General features: G+C 47.7%; 1 protein-coding gene across 1 annotated transcript in view; it reads left to right on the top strand.

Moving 5' to 3' along the window:
* Positions 1–22,251, top strand: part of WDR44 (WD repeat domain 44) — a 464,168-nt gene extending 441,917 nt beyond the window's left edge. Inside the window, exon 20 of the mRNA XM_069212536.1 lies at positions 21,170–22,251. Coding sequence (XP_069068637.1) covers positions 21,170–21,264 — 95 coding nt within the window. The 3' untranslated portion in view covers positions 21,265–22,251. The remainder of the gene's footprint in view (positions 1–21,169) is intronic.
* The last annotated feature ends 1,571 nt before the right edge of the window (positions 22,252–23,822 follow it).

Here is a 23,822-nt window from a genome sequence, read left to right as displayed (position 1 = left end):
TGCACACTGCATCCGGCCACCCCTGTGCTGCTGAGGGTATGGTTTTGTGCCTACTTCGGGCCCATCCAGTGCTCCTCTAAACCTCCCTGGTCTTCACTACCGACAACGTGGGTACTTATCTGCAAGCAGACTGGAACCGGAGTACCCCGGTCTCCATAGGCGCCTATGTTATTTTGGCTCCTGTTTGACCTCTCCACCTAACTGGCCCTGTGTTGCTGGTGTGTTTGGGGTTATCTTGAACCCCCAACGTGGGCTACGTATGCCCTGGAGACAGAAAGCATAAGTTTGTTACTTTGTTATTCACTGGGGACTGTGCGTGTTTTGTGGTAGGGTCCAAAGAGCAGCAGAAGTGCTAGAACTTTTGCTGCCAACGATAAAGTGAAAGGCATATTTACTGACTAAAATCTTGCAGCCTGGACCTGCTACTTCAGACATTTTACTGCCCTTTTATGAAACTTTGAAAAAAACATTAATGCCAACCTTCTGTAAAATGTATTTCTTCTCTACCCCTCCCCCCACCCCTGCATGTTATCTGGTGGTTGGGCATCACAGGTCTGCCACTGAGTGCCCTAGATTTTCTGACCCAGCACCAGAACCCTGGGAGATTGGTAGTTCAGGCTTCTACCAGCCAAGTTAATCACAGTGCATTTACTTCTGTCCTGGCAGATCAGGAATTTGAGCACATTTGAAGCATTTGGGCAATAAGTCTTTCCATCCACCAAATTGACTTTGAGATCCCTGAATGCCTTCTGCCTGCTGTGATACATACCTATACACATGCCCTGTGGAATATGTTCTCCTTCTGTCCCACCTATGTCTGGTCATATTTTAGCAGATTATGCCCCCATTCTAGCCTGGGAACTTAATTCTCTATTGGCTCAGGTTCCTTCTGCCCAGGATCCAGGGGATGGGATGGTGTCCTTGGACTTGTAGGACACATAGTTTTATGCACCATTTCTGCTGTCTCACTTATGCTTCCTTTGTTTCGTGGTGGTGTGTGAACACCTTGATTTTACATTCTTGCTCTTCAGCCTCACCTCTGCCCCACTAGTTTTTACTGCAGTAATGACTGTGGTTGCAGCCCATCTGCACAGCTGGGGATACATTTATTCCCATACCTTGGCAACTGGTGGTTGAAGGTGAGCTCACCACAGTCAGTTGCAGACAGCTGTTCTGCCATTCCTGGTGCTTGCCATCAACCAGCCAAAATCCCACCTGCAGCCTATGCACAGGTTCCCTTTAGTAAGGGCCACCTTTGACACTGTGGCTTTCAAGACTTTTCCACCCACGCAATGGGACCATCCAATTATGATCCAGATGTTTCAGGCTAGTTCCTAGGTTCCAGCACAAAGGGTTCTGAGGAATCCTGCTGGTTTCCCTTTGCCATTGTCATATGCAAGCCTCTCAGTGGAACCTCTGCCTGCAGCGAATGCAGCACTAGTGTTACCTCCCAGGCCACATATTTATCTGAGGAAAGAGAGCTTGGGAACTCTGGTGGTGTCTGCCAGACACCAACCCTGGCCTTTGGTAGGCTGGTCTCTCTATCCCATCCAAAGCTCACAGTAGTGTTTCTGGGTGAGGTGGAAAATATGGCTTCTAATCCCCAGTGGAGTGGAGGCCCCATACTGGAACTTAGTGCTGTTTGTTTGGCTCTAAAAGCCTTCCTCCCTTCCTTGAAGGGTATGCTTGTGGTACTGCACCAAGCAGGGTAGACTTAGGGGTTCTGTGCCACAAAGCACTACGACTCTGGAGGTAGGTGTAAGAAGCTGGCCTGGTGTGTGATGAGCCACCTATGCTGTTTCACCTTATACCAGGTCCAGGTATCCCCTTTTAGTGAAGTGTAGGCAGTGTCTACGAAGGCAGGTCTCTCTAGAGGTACCTGTGGATGAGCAGCCAAGACTTATCTAGGAGACGTGCAAAGCTTATGCAATACCACTGCAGTCACACAGCCCTTAAACACATGAATGAACCACACAGTGTTACGAAAATAAAGGTACTTTGTTTTGGTAACACAGTTACTAAAATACTGTATAGGTAAATCTGATAGAGATGTCTAGTTGCAGATTCCTTACCTTAGAAGTGCCCAAGGCGTCTGACTGTATCCGGAGAATTTTTCTTCGAGCAGTACTCCTGTGTGCCAATAGGTGGCATCAGTTGACTCCGCGGGCGTCATTGGCGTCATGGTTGCTGTGATGACATCACGGTCGTATATAGGCGCCACCCCAGTGCGCTGACGTCAGTTCTTTTCTTTCCGCACCAGAATATGCGCAGATCTGGAGAAGAGTTACCCCGATCATTTTTTGACTAACTATGACATTTTGTCTAATTCGTTTTTCACGCGTTTTGGTTTTTATCAAGGGATGTCCCGTAAAACCAGATTTAAACCCTGTGACTCCTGTCACCGCATGATGTGAGTAACGGATCCGCACCTCGTGTGCCTCTGGTGTTTGGAGTGCGACCAGGACCCAAAGTCGTACTCTGTGTGTCGGGCCATGAACCTGAAAGCTTTGAGGGAGCGGTCCCTGAAGATCATGGCAGTCCGACACTGGACTCTGCGTCATTCCTGGTCCCATTCGAGAAGAAGGTCAGGAGACCGGTCGCAGAGTCACCATCATTCATCTTCGTCCAAGTCATCTGGACATTCGGGTAAGAAGAAGAAGTTGAAGAAGGTAAAATGTTCTTCGACTTCGCCCCCATCGCTCGCAGGAAGATGTCGACGCTGTAGGCCTCCATCTAGGAAGCCTCAGTCTGGGTGTGCTCCGCGCCTCCCCGAATTTCCAGGAGCCGGTGCTACCCCTGCCCAACTTAGAGTTCTATGAGGCCATGCGCCTCATATTTGGGCAATCCGACCCACCCTCGGCACCTTCGGGCCTAGGGGAGTTGGCGAGGGTCCCATCTGGTTCCAAGTCGGCGACTTCAGTCCCGACTCCGGTAGGCACCTCGAGATCCGCTTCCGGATCCATACCAACACATCCTTCCCTGGTGTCGGGTCAGACGTCGACGCTCCCGGCACCAATTGGACCCACAATCAACGTCAACCCTATATGCATTCCTGACTACCCTGAGCCAGAACGAAGGCGCTCGGCGCTGATTCCGTTTTTTATGGGCTCTGCTGTGTCCAGGGTTGATCATGAACCATATTACTATGGGTATGGATACAGGGATAGTGTAGAGGGGTCGCTGGACCCTTTAGAAGACCAGCTTGAGCCTGAACTGAACTGGGTACATGATTTGGGTGATGCCAGTGGGTTGGACACCTCCCCTGACACTGGCATGTTTTTTCCCCGTACCATGGCTAAGGAGAAGGGAGCATCATATTCTATGGTGGTGAGAAGGGCTGGTGAGGTTTTAAACCTTGAGTTTCATTCTGTGGAGGTCAGGCCTAACCTCCTGACCGCAGTGCTTCAGCCTGGGGCCTGCAACTTGGAACCCCTTCTTCCCTTCAACGAAGCCCTTACGGACGTCCTACTGGGGACCTGGTCCAAACCCAGCACAGGGGCTCCTGTTAATAGGATGATTGCCCGCCGCCATCGGCCTGCGCAGTGACCCAAATTTCCTTACCCAACACCCTAGGCCTGAGAGCCTTGTCATCCTCTGGCGCATTCCCTACCGCTCCCCCGAAGAGGGAATCAGAAAGACTCGACAATTTAGGGAAGAAGATGTTTTTTTCTGCCAGTCTAGTGCTGCGGTCCGTGAACACCGCATGCCTTTTGGGCCGCTATTCTCATACTCTCTGGGATATGGTCACACAAGTGCTGCCTCAAGTTCCGGAAGAGACCCAGAGCGTTCTCTCCCAAGCAGCCAAGTTCAGGATGCGTTGTGGACTGGATACGATCGACTCACTGGGCAGATCGGTTGCATCGATAGTGGCATTGAAACACCATGCCTGGTTGAAGACATCTGGCTTTTTGGGGGATGTCCAGCAATCTTTGATGGACATGCCCTTTGATGGCACTCATCTCTTCGGAGACAAGGCAGACTCAGCGCTCGAGCGCTTTAAGGATTCCCGGGCTATGGCTTGGTCCCTTGGCCTCACAGCCACTCCTCGCCCCCCTCAGTCCGCCTCTCGCTGATTTTGTGGCTACGGAAGGGGCACCCAACCGCGTCCATTTCCACCGGGCCACCGACCCGCGCATGCTGAATAGACCCTGCGCGTACACAGTATCCAACAACCTCGTGGATCAGGGAGTCAGCGGGCCTCTTGGTCCACCCCCTCCTCTGCTTCTAAACCTTCCTAGTCCATTGAGACATCCTGGACCAGTTGGCGGCAGGATTTGCCCTCACCTACCCTACTAGGAATCCACTGCCACGGACAGGTGGGTTTTACAGATCGTCCGAAGGGGCTACTCCCTCCCCTTCGAGACTTCAGACCTCCAGCCATGCCACCATCATTCAGTCATCTATCGGAGGACCATTTGGCACTTCTCCGCAAAGAAGTCAAGGCTCTCCTGGCCAAGGTAGCCATAGAGAGGGTCCCTGTGCCAGAAGTAGGTCGTGGTCGCTATTCCCGCTAGGCCTATCCTAGACCTCCAGTCCCTCAGTCTCTTCCTCAAGAAGAAGTTCAAGATGTTGCCCCTAGCTCAGGTCCTTACTGCCCTGGAGACTGGATGGTAGCGTTCCCGTCCTGCCGGCCCAGAGACGTTACCTACCATTTATGGTAGGTCATGAGCACTTTCAGTTTACTGTGCTTCCCTTTGGGCTTACTAGCGCCTCTCGGGTGTTCACGAAAGTGATGGTAGTGGTTGCAGCTCATCTGTGCAGGTTAGGGGTTCCAGTGTTCCCCTTCCTCGGCGACTGGCTGTTGAAGACAGACACGCCCCGGAAAATCATCTCCCACCTCCAGACTACAGCGAACCTCCTGCATTTGCTGGGGTTCACTGTTAACATGCCCACGTCACACCTGACTTTCTCTCAGACACTCCCTTTCATCGGCGTTGTTCTGGACGTGGTGCAGTTTCTGGCTTATCCTCCCGAAAAGCAAGTCCAGGATAATCGGGCTATGATACTGATGTTTCAGCCTCTATCCTGGATTTTGATGAGAGTGACTCTGAGGCTGTGGGACCTGATGGCCTCCTGCATCCTGCTAGTGCAACGTGCCAGATGGCATATGCAGGCTCTGCAGTGGGACCTGAAGTTCCTGTGGGCACAGCATCAGGGGAATCTCTCCGAAGTGGTTCAGATCTCGGAGGGAACTGCGAAAGACCTGCATTGGTGGTTGTTGAATCTGGATTGGGTCAACAGCTGATTTTGCTCCCTTCCTCACAGTAATCACAGATGCATAACTCCTGGGATGGGTTAGCCATGTGGGAGAGGTGGAGATCAGAGGCCTCAGGACTCCACATCAACCTTTTGGAGCGCCGAGCGATCCGACTTGCATTCAAAGCATTCCTTCCCTCTGGTTCAACAGCTGGCGGGCTCTCTGAACATCAGAGCAGACGAACTTAGCCATCAATGCATAGTCGATCACAAATGTGCGTCGCCATCCGGAGGTGGCGCAAGGTTTCAGCAGTGGGTAGAGCCTTGGTTAGATCTGTCGCCTCCGCAGACAGCGCGCAAAGTCAGCTGTTTTGCGCGTTGGAGTTTCCAAGGCAGCACTTGCTTGGCAACGGTTTTCGTCACGAGTGGAACTCGGGCCTCCCGTATGCCTTCCCATCAATACCACTTCTGCCCAGGGTTCTGAAGAAGATCAGACAAGACTGGGCCCAAGTAATCTTGGTAGCTCTGGACTGGGCACAAAGCGTCTGGTATCCCGAGCCACTGAGCATGGCCATCGATCCTCCGATCAGACTGCTCCTTCGGGAGGATCTTCTGTCGCAGCAGCCAGAGACAGTTAGCCACCCGAACCTGTCCAGTCTCCGCCTCCTTGCTTGGAGATTGAACGGTGACAGTTGACGACTTTTGACCTTCCACCCGAAGTCTGTAATGTCATCTTGGCAGCCATGCGTCCCTCCACCAAAACGGTATACGCCTGTTGTTGGAATAAATTTGTGGCATGGTGTATCAACAAATCTGTTGATCCCCTCTCTGCACCTCTCTCAGAAGTTCTCCTCTTTATTCTCCCTCTTGCCCAGCAGGGCTCTGCTCTGGGCACCCTCAAGGGATATTAGTCTGTCTTCTCTGCCTAAGGCTACCAGACCAACCTTCACTTTATCAATCTCCCATTGTTGGGAAGTTTCTTAAAGGCCTCACTCATAACTCTAGTGGAGTTGCTCCCCCTCCCCTCTATTCCCCCCTCCCCCAAGCAAAGCCCAACTTTTGGCAGCAAGTCTGGCAGTAAAATTAAGGGAAAACAGGGAGGAGTGACCACTCCAGCCAGGACCACCCCTAGGGTGCCCAGAGCTGAGGTGACTCCCTCCCTGCAGAATCCTCCATCTTGGTTTGGAGGACAGGTACCAATAGGATTAGGTTTGTGCCCCCCTCCCCAAAGGGAGTAGGCACAAGGAGGGTGTAGCCCCCCTCAGGAGCAGTAGCGATTGGCTAATTCCCTCTGACCCCTAACACACCCCTACATCTATGATTTAGGGGCCTCCGTGAACCCAGCTCACCAGATTCCTGGCTACCTAACAAGAAGAAGCAGGACTGCTTAGCTGAAACCCCCAGCAGAGAAGAAAGACGACAACTTTGTCCTTAGCCCTACTTGCCGGTCTCCCGCTTCAAAAAACCTGCAAAAGAACAAATGACGCATCCAGTGGGACCAGCGACCACTGCCAAGGTCCAGTGTACTGTACTGCACCCAAAAGGACCAAGAACTCCAGTCAACAGCGACCCTATCCAAGAAGAAACCAACAACTAAGGACTCCAACCTCACTCCGAATGCGTGACTCCTAACCACTCTACACCCAACGCCTATGGCCTGTGTCCAGGTGGCCCAACCAGCTTGTGAAGATCATCAGGCAATTCTGAGCAAGTGCCCACCTTTGGTTTACCTCTCCACCCCTCCCTGATGATACCTGCAGAGGGAATCCCGAGGACCCCCCCTGACTGAGAAAGCTCTGGATGAAGATATCCGACGCCTAAAGACCCACTGCACCCACAGACCCCCAGGCCTTGGAGGAACCAATCCCCAGTGCAGCAACGTTCAGCAGGTGGCCCTCCTTCCTGTCCAGCCTGTGGCCTGCCCGAGACGACCCCCTGGACCTCGCCTGCAGCCTCTGAGTGACCCTTGGGATCCCCTCGTAGAGAATCGTTGGAGACCCAACATCTTGTTTGCACCCTGCACCCGACCACCCCATTGCCGCTGAGGGTGTATGTTTGGTGCCTAATTGTGGCCCCCAGTGCTTCTCTAAACCCCACAGGTATGCCCTCCGAAGTCGCTGGTACCGGCCTGCAGATCTGAAACCGAGTGCCCCCAGTCTCCAGAGGAGCCCATGTTAATTTTGTCTACACTTTGACCTCTGCACCCGGTCGGTCCCGTGTTGCTGGTGGTGGGTGCTTTGGGTTAACTTGAACACCAACCTGTAGACTTCCTAACCCCTGGAGATTGGAACTGTAAGTGTTGAAGTTACGTGTAAAACAAACTAACTTTCCTTCCGCCCAGGAACTGTTTCTGAAAATGGTGTCAATTTTTAAAACAGATTATTGCCAATATTTCAAAAACTGTATCACTTATTGATTTCAAAGTATTGTTGATACCTCTGTGAAATATGAATCTATTGAAGTACTTACCTGCAACTTGAATCTTGTGGTTCTAAAAATAAATTAAGAAAATATATTTTTGCTATATTAAAAACCATTGTTCTGGAGTTAAGTCATCGAGTGTGTGCTGCTTCTATTGTCTGTGTGTGTACAACAAATGCTTTGCACTACCCTCTGATAAGCCTAGCTGCTCGACCACACTACCACAAAAGAGAGCATTAGTATTATCTACTTTAGCCTCTGTTAAGTCTGGGGAACCCCTGGACTCTGTGCACACTATATCTCATTTTGATATAGTATGTACAGAGCAAGCTTCCTACAACAAAGAATCAGCTGTGCAGCACAGGAGCAGGAGAAGAGCTCCAGAACTGATGCCGACGATGTCCTATGTCGAAAGAAGAGTTGCAGTCAGTCAGGGTTGTGGAAAAGCTACCAACAAGCCTTGGTGAAGGCAAGAATGGTAGATGAAGAGTTGCAGAGCTGCCGCGGACCATGAAGGTCCAGGGGGACTCAACCAAAGGAGGGGAGTCCCAGGTGACCCTCAGCAGTGAGGAGAGTCAGAAGACGAGGATGCAGCCCCCACAGGCAACTCGCAGGCAGAGGGGTCGCAGTGAGGCCCACTCAGCACGCCTGAAGAGGAGTCCTAAGTCGCTGGCGCACCAGACAAGAGTCTGTGCTTTCCAGGGAAGAATGTTGGAGGCCGGGGCTACACAAAGCCTGAAGATCCCTTGGAAGGAGAGCCAAAAAGCCTTGGTAGCTGCAAGAGTCGCAATGCACAGGGGTACTGTCCTGCAAGGAGAGGCAAGGACTTACCGTCTCCCAAATTGGACAGCTGGTAGAGAGGACCGAGGGGACCACTCCAGACCACCGCCTGTGTTGCAGGATTCACACAGTTTTGCAGGAGAGAAGATCCATGCATCCGGACGTTGCAGTTGGTGCCTGCGAATGCAGGGGGGTGACTCCTTCACTCCAAGGGAGATTCCTTGCATCTTGTGCAGGCTCAAGATTCGTTGCCTTCAGAGGATGCACAGCCAGGGAAATGTTGCAGTTGCTGGAAGGCGCCAGAGAAACAATGTTTCAAATCAGAGTTGCAGATTGTTGGTTCTTGGAGGGTCCAGTTGTAGTCCTGGTGGCCAGGAGATGAAGTAAATGATGCAGAGCAGTCCTGCTGGAATCTTGCACGTCGAATCTGAAGAGCCATCCTGGAGGGAGACACTAAGTAGCCCAGGAAGGGGGATTGGTCACCTAGCATGGTGACCACCTATTAGCAGCGGGCTGTGACGTCACCTGCTTGACCTGGCCACTCGGATGCTCCCGGGGCCTCTGCCTACTTTGGATTCAAGATGGAAGAATCAAGTGGCCACCTGGAGGAGCTCTGGGCACCACCCCTTGGCCGGTGATGGACAGGGGAGTAGTTAATCCCCTTTCCATTGTCTAGTTTCACTCCAGAGCAGGGACAGGGGTCCATGGACTGGTGCAAACCGGTTTCTGCAAGGAGGGCACTAAGTGTGCCCTTCAAAGCATACCGGTGGCTTGGGGAGGCTACCCCTCCCAAGCCATGTAACCTATTTCCAAAGGGAAAGGGTGTTGCCTCCCTCTCTCAAAGTAAATCCTTTGTTCTGCCTTCCTCTTTCTGACCTGTTCAAGCAGCAGGAGGGCAAAACCCTGTGGGGTGGCAGCAGCGTGGGCTGCCCAGAAAACCCCAGAAGACTGTTAGGAGCAATGCTGGGGGTCCTCTCAGGAGCCCCCAGAGTGCATGGAATCATACCACCAATACTGGCAACATGTTTGATACCACACATGCTCAGGTTCGGAGTTACCATCAGGTAGCTGAACACAGGTGACACAGTGACCTGTCATCAGTTCTTTTCTTTCCGTGTCAGCCTACACGCTGATTCAAAGAGAGCTATCCCCACAGTCGCTTTTTGACTGGCCTTTCGACCTCTTGTTGAAGTTTTTTTACTTCGTGGTGCGTCGAGAATGTCAACAGGCGGCCAGCTTCAAGCCATGCGACTTCTGTCACCGGATGATGTCCATGAGGGATCTGCTTCTCGCTTGTCTGTGGTGTTTGGAGCTCAACCACGACCTTAAGTCGTACCCTGAGTGCTGGGCCATAAACCCAAAATCTTTGAGGGAGCGGTCCCTAAAGCAACTCACAGCCCGGTGCCCATCACTTACGGTCTCAGTGGAGAGGAAGGTCCTAGTCTCAATGGAAAGGGAGGTCACGGAGAGCTCGCCACTCGTTGTCTCAATCAAAATCATCAGCACACTCGGGTACGCATAAGAAGAAGATGAAGAAGCACAGGCATTCTTTGACTTCACCCCGTCTGTTTTATGACGTGACGCAGGAGAAGTGTCTTCGCTCTAGGCCTCCATCCTCTGAGCCTACTTCTGGGTCAGCTCCATGCCTCCCCAAGTTTCCGGAAGCCAGAGCCACCCCTGCCGAATTGAAGGAGTTTTACGAGGCCTTGCGCCTCATCTTTCGTCAGTCTGCCCCTGTCGGAGTGCCTTTGGGTCCCGCGGGGTCCCCTTGGGGTTCTGTGCCATCTGCTTTGGCCTCGGCTCCAGGGGCACCCAGGGATCCGCTTCCGGATCCGAACCCACATCTGTTGTACCATTGCGACCTTCCCCGACAACTGTTCTGGCATCCATGCTCCTGATACCACCCACCGGCAGCATCGATCCCATACTTATTGCCGACATGGAGCCGAAGTAGTGTCGTTCAACACAGATCACGACTTTGGTGGAGATCTTGCGCCCTAGGTCGGATCCTGACCCTTATTCGGTGAGAGTATGGAGGGGTCGCTGGACCTTCTAGAATACCAGCTTAAAGACCTATGAACTTGATGCTGGAACTGGGTGAAGCCAGCGGTCTGGAAACCTCACTTGAAGCTGGTATGCTTTCTCCCCCTACTGTGGCTACCGAGGAGGGGGCATTTCTTTTCATGGTGGTGCGGAGAGCGGCAGAGGTCTTGGGTCTTGCGCTGCCTTCAGTGGCTTTCAGGGCTAACATCCTGACTGAGGTCCTTTACCCTGGGGCTTCCACATCAAAACCCTTTTTGCCCTTTAATGAACCCTCATTGATGTCCTGCTGGGGACCTGCTCCAAACCCAGCACAGGGGCTCCTGTGAACAGGACCACAGCCTGACACCATAGTCCTGTTCCTAGCGACCCAGTGTTTCTTACCCAACACCCTACCCCCAAGAGCTGGTCATCCAAGCCTCAACATCCCATGGCGCATTCCCTTCTGTTCGCCCGGATAGCAAATCCAAGAGGCTGGATCGCCTTGGGAAGAAGCAGTTTTCTTCCTTCAGCCTGGCACTGCAGTCCGTGAACCCCACATGCATTTTGGGCCATTAAACCCATACTTTTGTGGGACACAGTTGCACAGGTGCTGTCAAAGGTCCCAGAGGAGGCCTGGGCCATTCTCTCCCAAGCTGTTGCTGATGGGAGAGCCGCAGCTAAGTTCACAATAATTTGTGGACTGGATATGACTGACTCGCTAGGCAGATTGGTTGCTTTGAAGGTGGTCTTGAGGCACCGCGCCTGGTTAAGGACATCTGGCTTTTCAGGGTATGTCCACTCTTCACTGATAGACATGCCCTTTAATTGTATTGTATTGTATTGTATTGATTATATTTATAGAGTGCATTCCGGCAAAAGCATTGAAGCGCTGAACAAACCGAGGACAGAGGAAAGCGCACAATGGCACCTGTCTCTTTGGAGACCAAGCAGACTCGATGCTCGAGCGCTTTAAGGAGTCCCGGGCTATGGCAAAATCTCTTGGCCTCACAGCTGCCCCTTGTCCACTTCAGTCTGCTTTTAGCCCCTTTCGTTGCTACGGTGTGGAGGTCATCAGGCTTATTATCTGCTGGCCAAACTATCTAATGTTTTGCTCTTTGTTATATCACTGGCCCAGCAAGGCTTTGCAGTAGGCATTGTTGCATAAAGGTTTCCTCCTGCACCTATTATTATTCCTCTCTAGGGTTTTCAATTGGCAGTTGATCACTGAGATTGCTGATCATGAAGATGGTATTTATCAATTGAAATACTTATTTTCTCCTTTTAAAAACGAGCTACAGGTGACGTCAGCGCAGCCTCCGTATACCACCTACTTTCCTGACAAATTGGTGCTGCTAACTGACACTTTTTATGCTGAAAGTGGTGCGCCCTTCCATATAAAACATGCCATCTTTCTCTCTTCCTTATTTGGTCTTCCACACCCCTCTAAGGAGAAGGAAAATGTTCACCAGTATGACCCAGAAAGACATGTTACCTTTTACATTGAGTGCACTAAAGATTGCCAGCTAAGTGATTAGTTTTTATTGGCTTTCCTGGAGCTAAGAGGACTGCATTTCAGAAATAATTGTTATCTAGGCCAATCAAGTGTGCTATACCCTGGACAGAAAGGAGCCTCCTGCTGGTCTTGGGCCACATTACAGCAGAGTCAAGGCTGCCACCACAGCATTGAGAATGGGTGATCTGATAGAGACTTCTAGTTGCAGATTCCTTACCTGAGAATTTCCCAGCGGCATCAGATGGGATCAGGGCATTTTTCTTCGAGCAATACCCTTGTGCCTCGTTAGGTGGTGTTGGTCGACTCCAAAGGCATTGTTGGTGTTGTAGTCGGTGTGATGACATCGGGAGTAGTACATAGACACCACCTCGGCAAAGTGATGTCAGTTCTTTTCTTTCCGCACTACGCACTGATCTGGAGAGAGCTATCCTGGTCATTTTTTGACTGCTGGTGAAGAGTTGGTGCGTCGAGATGTCCCCGAAGACCGGCTTCAAACCTTGCGAGGACTCATCACACGATGTCGGTGTCTGATCTGCATCGGGTCTGCTTGTGGTGCCTGGAGCGCAACCGCGACCCGAAGTCGTGCTCCAAGTGCCCAGTCTCACTCAAGAGGAAGGTCTTGGGACTGTTTGCGGAGCCACCACCACTCGTCCTTGAAGTCTTCGGGTCAAAGTAAGAAGAAGTTGAAGAAATCTTGTCATCCTTCGACTTCACCCCATCGCTCGGCTGATGCAATGTGGGAGGACCGTCGACGCTCTAGGCCTCGTTCCTCAGAGCCTGCTTTTGTGTTCGATCCATGCCTCATCGAGTTTCCAGGAGCCAGGGCGACCCCTGACCCATTTAAAGAATTCTTTGAGGCCATGCGCCTCATTTTTGGGCAGTCCAACCCTGCTACGGCATCTTGAGGCCCAGGGGGTTGGGTTTGAGGGCCCTTAAGTTCTGTGCCGACCGCTTCGGCTACTGAGGTTTCCTCTGGATCTGCTCCCGGATCCGTACCGACGCCGATTGTACCATCGAGCCCTTCCCTGGCGCCGGTTCGACTATTGATGTTCTTGACATCGGTGGTGCCCACTATAGACATCGACCCAATCCTGACCCCAGACGACTCTGAGTCAGAACGGCGTTGGCCAACGCCGCCTCCTTTGATGGGGTTTATTCACCTCAGGTTGGATTCTGATCCTTATTCTTATGGTTTATGAATACGGGGAAGGATAGGAGAAGTGCCTGGACCTTTATGAATAACAGAATTGATGAACAAGATGGGTTTTGCAGATTGTTCGGAGGGGCTACTCCATCCCCTTTGAGACTGCCCCACCAGTCATGCCTCCATCATACAGCCGTATACCAGACGATCATTTGGCACTTTTCCGCCAGAAAGTCGCGGTTTGTCTTGGCCAAGGGAGCCATAGAGAGGGTCCCTGTGCCAGAGGTAGGTTGCGGTTTTTATTCCTGCTACTTTCTGGTGCCCAAAAAAGACAAGGGCTTACATCGTATCCTAGACCTTCAAGCCCTCAATCTCTTCCTCAAGAAGGAGAAATTCAAAATGCTCACCCTGGCTCAGCTTCTGTCTGCCTTGGACCGAGGAGACTGGACGATAGCGTTAGACTTGCAGGAAGTTTATTTCCATATCCCCATCTTGCCTGCCCACAAACGTTACCTACGATTCGTGGTAGGTCACGAACACTTTCAATTTACTGTGCTCCCCTTTGGCCTTACGAGTGCCCCTCGGGTGTTCACCAAAGTTATGGTGATGGTTGCAGCTCATGTGCGCAGGTTGGGAGTTTGTCTTCCCCTACCTCGTTGACTGGCTGTTGAAGGTGGACTCGCCCCAGAAAGTCATCTTCCAACTTCAGACTACGGCGAACCTCCTGCTTGCTGGTGTTCACTATATGCCGAAGTCACACCTGACTCCCTCTCAGACGCTCCCTTTCATCACAGCTGTTCTGGACACATTGCAGTTTCATGCCGATCCTCCTGAAAAGTGAGTCCAGGATATTCAGGCTATGATGCCGGTCTTTCAGCCTCTGTCTTGGTTTTCTGTGAGAATGATTCTGAGGCTGCTGGGCCTCATGGGCTCCTGCATCCTGCTAGTGACACATGCCAGATGGCATGTGCAGGCTCTGCAGTGTGACTTGACATTCCAGTGGGCGCAGCATCTGGGAGATCTTGCCCAGATCAGGTAGACTTGGTCCAGATCTCGGAGGGGTCTGCGAAAGTAATGCAATGGTAGCTTTTGAATTGGCATTGGGTCAACAGCAGATCCCTCTCTCTTCCCCAACCAGATCTGTCCATAATGACGGACGTGTCACTTCTGGGATGGGGCGGCCACAACGGAGAGGTGGAGATCAGAGGCCTCTGGTCTCCGGCAGATTCTGGACTCCATATCAAACTTTTGGAATGGAACTCCGGGCGATCAGGCTTGCACTGAAAGCATTTCTTCCCTCTCTCAAAGGGAAAGTGCTGCAAGTGTTCATGGACAACACTACCGCCATGTGGTACTGCAACAAACAGGGTGGAGTAAGGTCCTGGACCCTTTGTCAGGAGGCGCTATGCCTCTGGACATTGCTGGCACATCAGGACATCACCCTGGTGGTTCAACATCTGGCAGGCTCGCTGAACACCTGAGCAGACGAACTCAGCCGTCAATGCATAGCCGATCACGAATGGTGTCTCCATCCAGAGGTGGTGCAAGGTCTCTTTCAGCAGTGGTGAAAGCCTTGGTTAGTTCTGTTCGCCTCCGCAGAGAACGCCCAATGTCAGCTGTTTTGCACGTTGGAGTTTCCAAAGCGGCACTTGCTCTGCGATGCTTTTCGTCTCGAGTGGACCTCTAGCCTCCTTTACACCTTTCTGCCTATACCACTTCTGTCTCAAGAAGATAAAGAACGACCGGGTCCAAGTAATCTTGGTGGCTCCAGACTAGGCACGGAGAGTTTGGTATTCAGAGCTACTGAGCATGGCCACCGATCCTCCCCTTTGGGAAGATCTTCTGTTGCAGCAACAGGGGACGGTTCTCCACCCGAACCTGTCGAATCTCCGCCTTCATGCGTGGAGATTAAGCAGCTGCAGTTGACGGCTTTTGACCTTCCACCCGAAGGTAATCTCAGCAGCCAGGCGTCCCTCCACCAAAACAGTATTCACCTTTTGGCATAAATGTGTGGCATGATGTACCAAAAATCTGTTGATCCCCTCTTCGCTCCTCTAGCTGAGGTTCTTTTGTCCATTCTTTCTTTGGCCCAGCAGGGCTCTGCTTTGGGCACCCTTAAAGGCTATTTATCAGCTATCTCAGCCTTTCTTAGGTTGCCTAATCAGCCTTCCCTCTTTAAGTCTCCTATTGTTAGTAGATTCCTTAAGGGTCTCACAAATTTATTTCCTCCCACTCCGCTTATAATGCCTGAGTGGGTCCTCAATCTTGTCCTTACTTAATGCGTGCTCCCTTTGAGCCATTGCACAATTGTCCCCTACAGCTCCTTACTTTCAAAACTGTTTTTCTTGTTGCCATTGCTTCTGCTCGCAGAGTGAATGAGCTTCAGGCTCCATCTTCAAAGTCCCCATTTTTGTCTGTGCACCCTGACAAAGTGGTGTTACGCACTAAGGCCTCATTCCTTGCCAAAGTAGTTACACCTTTTCATGTAGGCCAGTCCATCACTTTGCCAACTTTTTACATACCTCCACATCCTTCTCATGAGGAGGAGAGACTCCACCGCCTGGATCCAAAAAGAACGTCGGCGATCTATCTCAATTGTACTAAAGATTTCCGGGTAGATCATCAACTCTTCATTGGATATGTGGGTATGAAGAAAGGAAAGGCAGTGCGAAAACATACCATCTTGCGATGGGTCCTTCTTTGCATCAAGATTTGCTACGCTGTGACAAAGAAGCAATCCCCTGAGGGCTTGCACGCTCATTCCCCCTGAGCAACTACTGCTTCCACAGTGTTAGCACGCGGAGTTACTGTCCTGGATATCTGCCAGGCAGCAATGTGGGCATCCCTGCACGGGTTTACTAAACATTACAGCCTGGACAGTCAGGTCGATAGTGACGGCTACTTTGGTTGTTCGGTTCTGCAAGACTATCTAGTATGATCTTGGTTCGCAGCCCACCTCCGAGAAAGGCATTACTTGGGTACCTATTCTAAGGTAAGGAATCTGCAACTAGAATTCTCTATCAGATGTACAAGTTACTTACTTTTGGTAATGATATATTTGGTAGAGACATATTTTAGTTGCAGATTCCTTACCAACCCGTCCCTCCTCCCCATTTGCCAACTGATTTCTAGGGACAGGGCTTCCCCACTTAGGGTCTTAGCTCTGGCGCACCAGTTTCAGTGTTCTTTGCAGTTCTGCGCTTTGGCGCGGAAAGTCGTGAAAATAAACTGACGTTACTGTGCTAAGGCTGTGTCTATGTACTACTCCTGACGTTATCACTATGACGCCCGCGGAGTCAACTAACGCCACCTAACGACGAGCAAGGGTATTGCTCGAAGAAAAATCTCCAGATCCAGTTTGACGCCTCAGGGGAATTTTAAGTTAAGGAATCTGCAACTAGAATATGTCTCTACCATACATACAGGGAGTGCAGAATTATTAGGCAAGTTGTATTTTTGAGGATTAATTTTATTATTAAACAACAACCATGTTCTCAATGAACCCAAAAAACTCATTAATATCAAAGCTGAATATTTTTGGAAGTAGTTTTTAGTTTGTTTTTAGTTTTAGCTATGTTAGGGGGATATCTGTGTGTGCAGGTGACTATTACTGTGCATAATTATTAGGCAACTTAACAAAAAAAAATATATACCCATTTCAATTATTTATTATTACCAGTGAAACCAATATAACATCTCAACATTCACAAATATACATTTCTGACATTCAAAAACAAAACAAAAACAAATCAGTGACCAATATAGCCACCTTTCTTTGCAAGGACACTCAAAAGCCTGCCATCCATGGATTCTGTCAGTGTTTTGATCTGTTCACCATCAACATTGCGTGCAGCAGCAACCACAGCCTCCCAGACACTGTTCAGAGAGGTGTACTGTTTTCCCTCCTTGTAAATCTCACATTTGATGATGGACCACAGGTTCTCAATGGGGTTCAGATCAGGTGAACAAGGAGGCCATGTCATTAGATTTCCTTCTTTTATACCCTTTCTTGCCAGCCACGCTGTGGAGTACTTGGACGCGTGTGATGGAGCATTGTCCTGCATGAAAACCATGTTTTTCTTGAAGGATGCAGACTTCTTCCTGTACCACTGCTTGAAGAAGGTGTCTTCCAGGAACTGGCAGTAGGACTGGGAGTTGAGCTTGACTCCATCCTCAACCCGAAAAGGCCCCACAAGCTCATCTTTGATGATACCAGCCCAAACCAGTACTCCACCTCCACCTTGCTGGCGTCTGAGTCGGACTGGAGCTCTCTGCCCTTTACCAATCCAGCCACGGGCCCATCCATCTGGCCCATCAAGACTTACTCTCATTTCATCAGTCCATAAAACCTTAGAAAAATCAGTCTTGAGATATTTCTTGGCCCAGTCTTGACGTTTCAGCTTGTGTGTCTTGTTCAGTGGTGGTCGTCTTTCAGCCTTTCTTACCTTGGCCATGTCTCTGAGTATTGCACACCTTGTGCTTTTGGGCACTCCAGTGATGTTGCAGCTCTGAAATATGGCCAAACTGGTGGCAAGTGGCATCGTGGCAGCTGCACGCTTGACTTTTCTCAGTTCATGGGCAGTTATTTTGCGCCTTGGTTTTTCCACACGCTTCTTGCGACCCTGTTGACTATTTTGAATGAAACGCTTGATTGTTCGATGATCACGCTTCAGAAGCTTTGCAATTTTAAGAGTGCTGCATCCCTCTGCAAGATATCTCACTATTTTTGACTTTTCTGAGCCTGTCAAGTCCTTCTTTTGACCCATTTTGCCAAAGGAAAGGAAGTTGCCTAATAATTATGCACACCTGATATAGGGTGTTGATGTCATTAGACCACACCCCTTCTCATTACAGAGATGCACATCACCTAATATGCTTAATTGGTAGTAGGCTTTCGAGCCTATACAGCTTGGAGTAAGACAACATGCATAAAGAGGATGATGTGGTCAAAATACTCATTTGCCTATAAATTCTGCACTCCCTGTATTGTTACCAAAGGTAAGTAACTTGTACTTCTGGTATTGACATTTGTCAAGCTTGCAACATGGGTGTCTTTATACACCTTCACATGGTATTACTGTCTTGACATTCAACTACACAAGGGATGCCATTTTACCCATTAATTTCTAAAGGTTTTGCTGTTTTAAGTCCACTTCTCAGACTCTCCACCTTTTGGGTAGGTACTGATTGCAGATTCCTTGCCTCTTTCTCTCCTCCGTGGTCTGTGGAGTGGACGTTTAGGGTTCTAAAATGTCCTGACCAAAGACTGTGCTTCTGAATAACCACAGCGTTGCAACCTTGTCAGCCTCAAGGCCTTTTTTATGTGGCCTTTTGTATGTCCGCCTCCCTCTCTGCAGCCAGCACCCACCTGCCCTCTTCCAGTGAAGACCCATGTTCCTGGCCATTATCAGCATTATCGTTGTCATGGTAACATGTTTGTCATGCTAACGGATTTGTCAATAATAGATGGATATTGCATTCAGACTCATCATTGAATCCTAATTATGTAAATCAAGTTTTTATTTTTCCAGCTGCATATATAACCTTTGAATATAATCAACTCTGGTGTAAAATCATTTGTAAATAGCCACAAAGAGATCAGTCACCCATTAGGGAGGAACAAGAGTTGGAAACTTACATCTCACAATGACTTTAATGGTGTCAAGGAATCAATTTTCAGAAGAGAATCAACAGAGAGAAGACTTTACACAAGTGCAGTGCACCTTTTAAAGTAATTCACCCCACACAGGTTAGACTTATCCAGTGATGCCACATTTTCACCAAAACAAGTTCCTAAATGACTTTTTCTGTATTCATGCATAAATCTTTATTTGTTACGCATGTCTGATTTCAACAGTCCTTCTGTTCTTATGACTGATGTCACTCATGCTCCAATAATTATCATTGCCCCAATGAAATAAGATGAAGTGAATGCTTCTTATTGTATTTACCTTTATATACTTACAAGTCACAACATGCCACATTTCAAGGAGAATTTTCCTCTTTTCTGGTACACTTGCCAGACAGTTTGCCACCTTCCAGTGCAAGACCTCTGAACTTTAGCAAGCACCTGCCATCTGGTATATTCTTCTTAATCTAGTAGAGCGGACAATCTATATGAAATAGCAAAGCTGCCATTTTTGGTGTCTTGGGGATATCCATAGTTTATCTTTTTGGTGAACCAAATGGTGAGCTCAGAGGCTTTCGTCTACAGACATCTTGTTAATTCTGTTCATGAGGTTATGCTTAAACTGTCTTTGTACACCTTTAAATGTAGACTATGAAGACAACAGCACCTTGTATTTACAATCCAGGTCTTTCTCAGCAGGTATTTCTTACTGCAGGGCGATATGGTCCTTGGATGACTCAGAGGCAGATATTTAGTGTAATTAAACACTTAGTCCTCATGCTTGAAGGACTTGAGGTTTCAAAATAATTAACTGAAAACGGATGAAAGCAAAAAAAAAACAGGTTGTCTGACTGACAATGAAAAACCTGCATATCGTCACAGTAAATTTTTGCTCTACCCTTGAGAATCACACTGCTTTCCTGGCCTCAGGTTGTTACTGGAAATAGAATCTTCCATTTCTGCTGTGGCAGTCTGAGCACTTTCATCTGTTTTTTAATATGGAAATGGGAAAGACAAAGAAGAGACCCCTCTTCGAGGCCTGAATTGCCTGTAGTATCATAGTCATGCCAGTATTAATTTATATTATGTCATACTCATTAGATCCACTTATCCTCCTAAAAACGCACTCTCTTCAGAGAAAAGGAGAACTGTCAGGTATATCTGATAGACATCTAGTTGCAGGTTCCTTACCTAGACACAATCAGTAGCAGGTCATATGCCCCAGAAACCAAAAGCAGGTGAAGAAACCCAACTGAACGCCCAAAAAGACCAGATCACACAGACCTCCAACTGACGCACCACCATTCCTCTCACCTCTATGTCTCAAGACGATGACCAGAATGAAAACTACTTAAATGCCTTGTTCCCCCTCAGTCCTCCACAAGTTTCCACCTTCAGATTTCCTCATCCTAGTAGTTTTGGATTCACCCTTTCCCTACACTCATACTACTCATAGTCAAGGTGCCAAATTCCTTTACCTATTTAAACTAACCACCTCTCCTTACATAACCCTGCTGCCTGGACTATGGTTGATAATTCCAGTTTCTGAGATGATAAATATCTCTCATATTTAACTTATGCTAAATTTATATAACGCCACCTACCTTATTTGCTGGTAGATGTTCCATGACTTTCCTTCAGCTATTCTGTAGACAAGATATATTGCTCATGCTTTTCTTGTGCATGGGTAGATGAAGTTTGGTGAGTTCTGGATTACCCCATGGAATGTTATGGGTTACTTCATTTTAAGGAAGGTACAGTTGGTATATCATTCCACAATAATATATAGCCTATAGCTATATCCTACACCTATAGCCTAAACCCAGATTGTCCACTTCACACCCGTACCTAGATAGCTACGCCAGTTCGTAAGTTACCCAGAAACAAGAACTCTGCATTTTCCAATAAAACTCGGTAAATAAGAATAACTTGGATATTTGCAGACATAGCCTAATATCATAACTCTGGAGAAAAAAAAAATATATATATATATTTTTGAAAAAATGTATTCTACCTATCACAGTTTGATCCAAAAGTGCCTAAATGCTACAAAAGGGTGTACATCAACAATTGTATGTGATAATGTTTTTTTAGAGTTTTCCAATGTGCTTCTGTTATGATGTTCTTGCCCCAGCAATCCCAAAAGTAAATACTACCACTTAACACGATTCATTATGTTTTCACTCAAAACACCTAATAAATAATATTTCAGACCTTACAAACTGATGTAATGCGTGAGTAGGGCGTTATTCGAAACACACCCTGCATTTAATATCTAATCTGGGTTTACCTTTGGCCTATAAGGTTAAGTCACCTTTTCAGTTTGAGCTATTTACTTTAATTACATGACAAGATAGGAAATTATGCATGCAAATTTGCGCCCCATTAATCTCGAACCTTCAAGTCACTCAGCTGGGTTCGTACTCAGTATTAATTTAACATTTTTCTATCTTTTTGTTTCAAGGTGCTTTGAAATCGGATCACACTGAAGTGCTTTTATCTGCAGACTTTACGGGTGCTATCAAAGTGTTTGTTAACAAAAAGAAGCACGTACATTAAAAAGTGGGGACAATGCCAGCCAACAATCTGGCAAATGGTATCGGTAAAATTCCACATATTACTATGATCCAGGTTACAAGGCTGATTTATGTGTCACTTTCTTCATTTCTAGTTAATTTAATGTTTAACGTATCAGTTAAATTCTATAACCCAGTAACCGTTGGGCTCCTAGATTGCGAACATGTGAAAAAAATAACAATGCCAAACCAAGTCTTTCTTTTTTATGTTTGTGTTTTGTTACATAATTGTGAACTGTTGCAGGTTTCTGCATGAAATTATATTAATATATTCACACGTTTGTGTGCCTTCTACTGATACATGCACTATCCTGAACATGTCAATAAAAATCAAATATTTGACTGCATTGCCTCTCAAGCGAGAGAAAAATTAATTTACTTTATTTTCGAAAGTTCATTTTGGGGAGATCTAAATCCTTTCTGTTGCACAAGTTTAAATTTCTAAGAAAGGTATATTATGAGTTTGCGATATATTTCTGGGTCTATAACACATTTTGATGGGTCAGGTGTACAATAAATGCATTGTCATTTTTATTTAAAAAACAGTTAATTTCAAGACATGTTCATCGTTGTTGTCTTTTAAATGTTGTGAATATTAGACCCCTTAATGTACTTTTTTTATTTCTGCACTGGAGCATAACGTGAAAAATATGTCTCATTCCTTCGGTCATGGGCACAGGCTATGGTGATCTAATATAATTAAGCTATTATAGGACATGTTTAGTACCTTTTTCAACAATGAAAAAAATAAACCGTTTACATATTTTTAAATATTGTAGGCAAAATGCTTTCAGTTGTGTTCTAAGTGTAGAGCTACGGGAATCGAAAGTATCTGTAAATAGTCATCAGATGTACCAATGAAATAACTTTTTGGGTGGTGTAACCCATAAAATGTTATTGATGGTCCAATGTTACATAGAAACAAAAATGTACCAATAAACTGCTAAAAAAAATATTGGCCCATAGGTCATTCTTGTAGAATCGGGTCTCTTTTTTTAAGCTTTTACTACTTTCATTGTCCAATATAATTCATATGTTAAAGGTTCTATTATTTCTGACGTGCATAAGTTGATTGTTTCTTTTACCAGAAAGTGATAAGTGTAGAGAAAGCTTTATTACAGTCACTTAGTCCGGATTTGGTCTGAAATATAATTGCTGCATGCTAGTTTCTCCAGTAACAACAAGTACTGTCAAAGCCAATAGGTGTGATTTTGCCTTCTGACCGTTTTAGCTTTGCCAACGCTTATTTAATTTGTGAATAGTTTTAGTATGTCTGCATGCATTGTTTGAGAACTAGCATTGTCTAAAAGCCACAATGTATATAATTTATGTGAAAGCACGTGTTTGCACCAGTGACCTCTGGCACTGAAGGGGACTCCGTGTTGTGTAGATGTGCAAATTGGGGGGACCCTGTGCCCCATGATCTATGCAGTGATGGACAGAAACAAAATGTGAACAGCACTGCAGTAGACAGATGGATGAAAAGGTCTGACTGAAAGCCCCTGTAAATATGTATTGTTTTTTATATTTATATCTATCATAAATATATTTGTGGCATTTGTAACTGTAGATGCACATGCTGTGCATACTCCTGCAATTTAGTGTTGGGCTCGGGTTTATGCATCTTATCTTTCTTCGACGCACAAGGTTTGGTAACTCTACCAATAGCTGGTAATGTGCATGGGCATCGGCTCCTTTGTTAAATGGTTTCTTTCCGCCACTTAGTTTGGACGTTCATCCCATGAGCTCTGGGTTGGTGCCCTCTGTTTGGTACTGGTACCTCCCAGTTCTTCCCCCCTGACCTGTTTAAATCAGTCTTCTGCAGCTTCGTTTTATCATTGGACTTCACCATCCATGTTCCTATCTACATCTCCCCCCCATCCCTTGGGGCATTTGCCCCCAATATGGGGTCTTCTCCTTAGCCTCTTTCACCAAGAATGCATGCTCAATAACGAAAAGAACACCTTTCTGGTACTGTCCACAATGCCATTCAAAAACCCCGGTCAGATCATCATTGGTTCTGCAACTTGTGTTTCTCAATGGAGAATGATGAGACCTCCTGCGCTGCCTGCCTCACCTTCAGATCCAAAAAGACACTCCGTTACCGTTGAAATCGACACTTAGCTCAATGTGCCAGGGTGCACCATAAGGAAGACAACACCCCTGATCTCTTTCGGGACCAGGATGAAGATGGGGAGCCACAGCCATAGACTTCAGGACAACTGGCATTGTGCTTCAGTCCAGAACCAAGCTCACAGTCAGACTCCAAGGCGGAGGAACTGCCTCTCGCTCAGCATAAGACGTTGAAAGTTCGGCAGCCAAAGCCCTGTTGTCAGAGGTCTAGGAGCAACCCATCCTTCCTCGACTCCAGGAGGAGCTCAACATCAAGCAACAGAACCTCACCATCCATCCTCAGTAAGGAAGAATTATTAGAAGGTTGCCTCTAAATGAACAGGGCTATTCGTAGCATGTACTTGCTGTAGATATATATATGCGGTCTACCTGGTCGTCTACCCTCACTTTCACCAAGCATTTACATGG

The sequence above is a fragment of the Pleurodeles waltl genome, chromosome 2_1 (assembly GCF_031143425.1).
Source record: "Pleurodeles waltl isolate 20211129_DDA chromosome 2_1, aPleWal1.hap1.20221129, whole genome shotgun sequence".
Taxonomy (NCBI): Eukaryota; Metazoa; Chordata; class Amphibia; order Caudata; family Salamandridae; genus Pleurodeles; species Pleurodeles waltl.
Note: the sequence above shows the minus strand (reverse complement) of the source record. Positions and strands in the feature narration are given on the sequence as shown.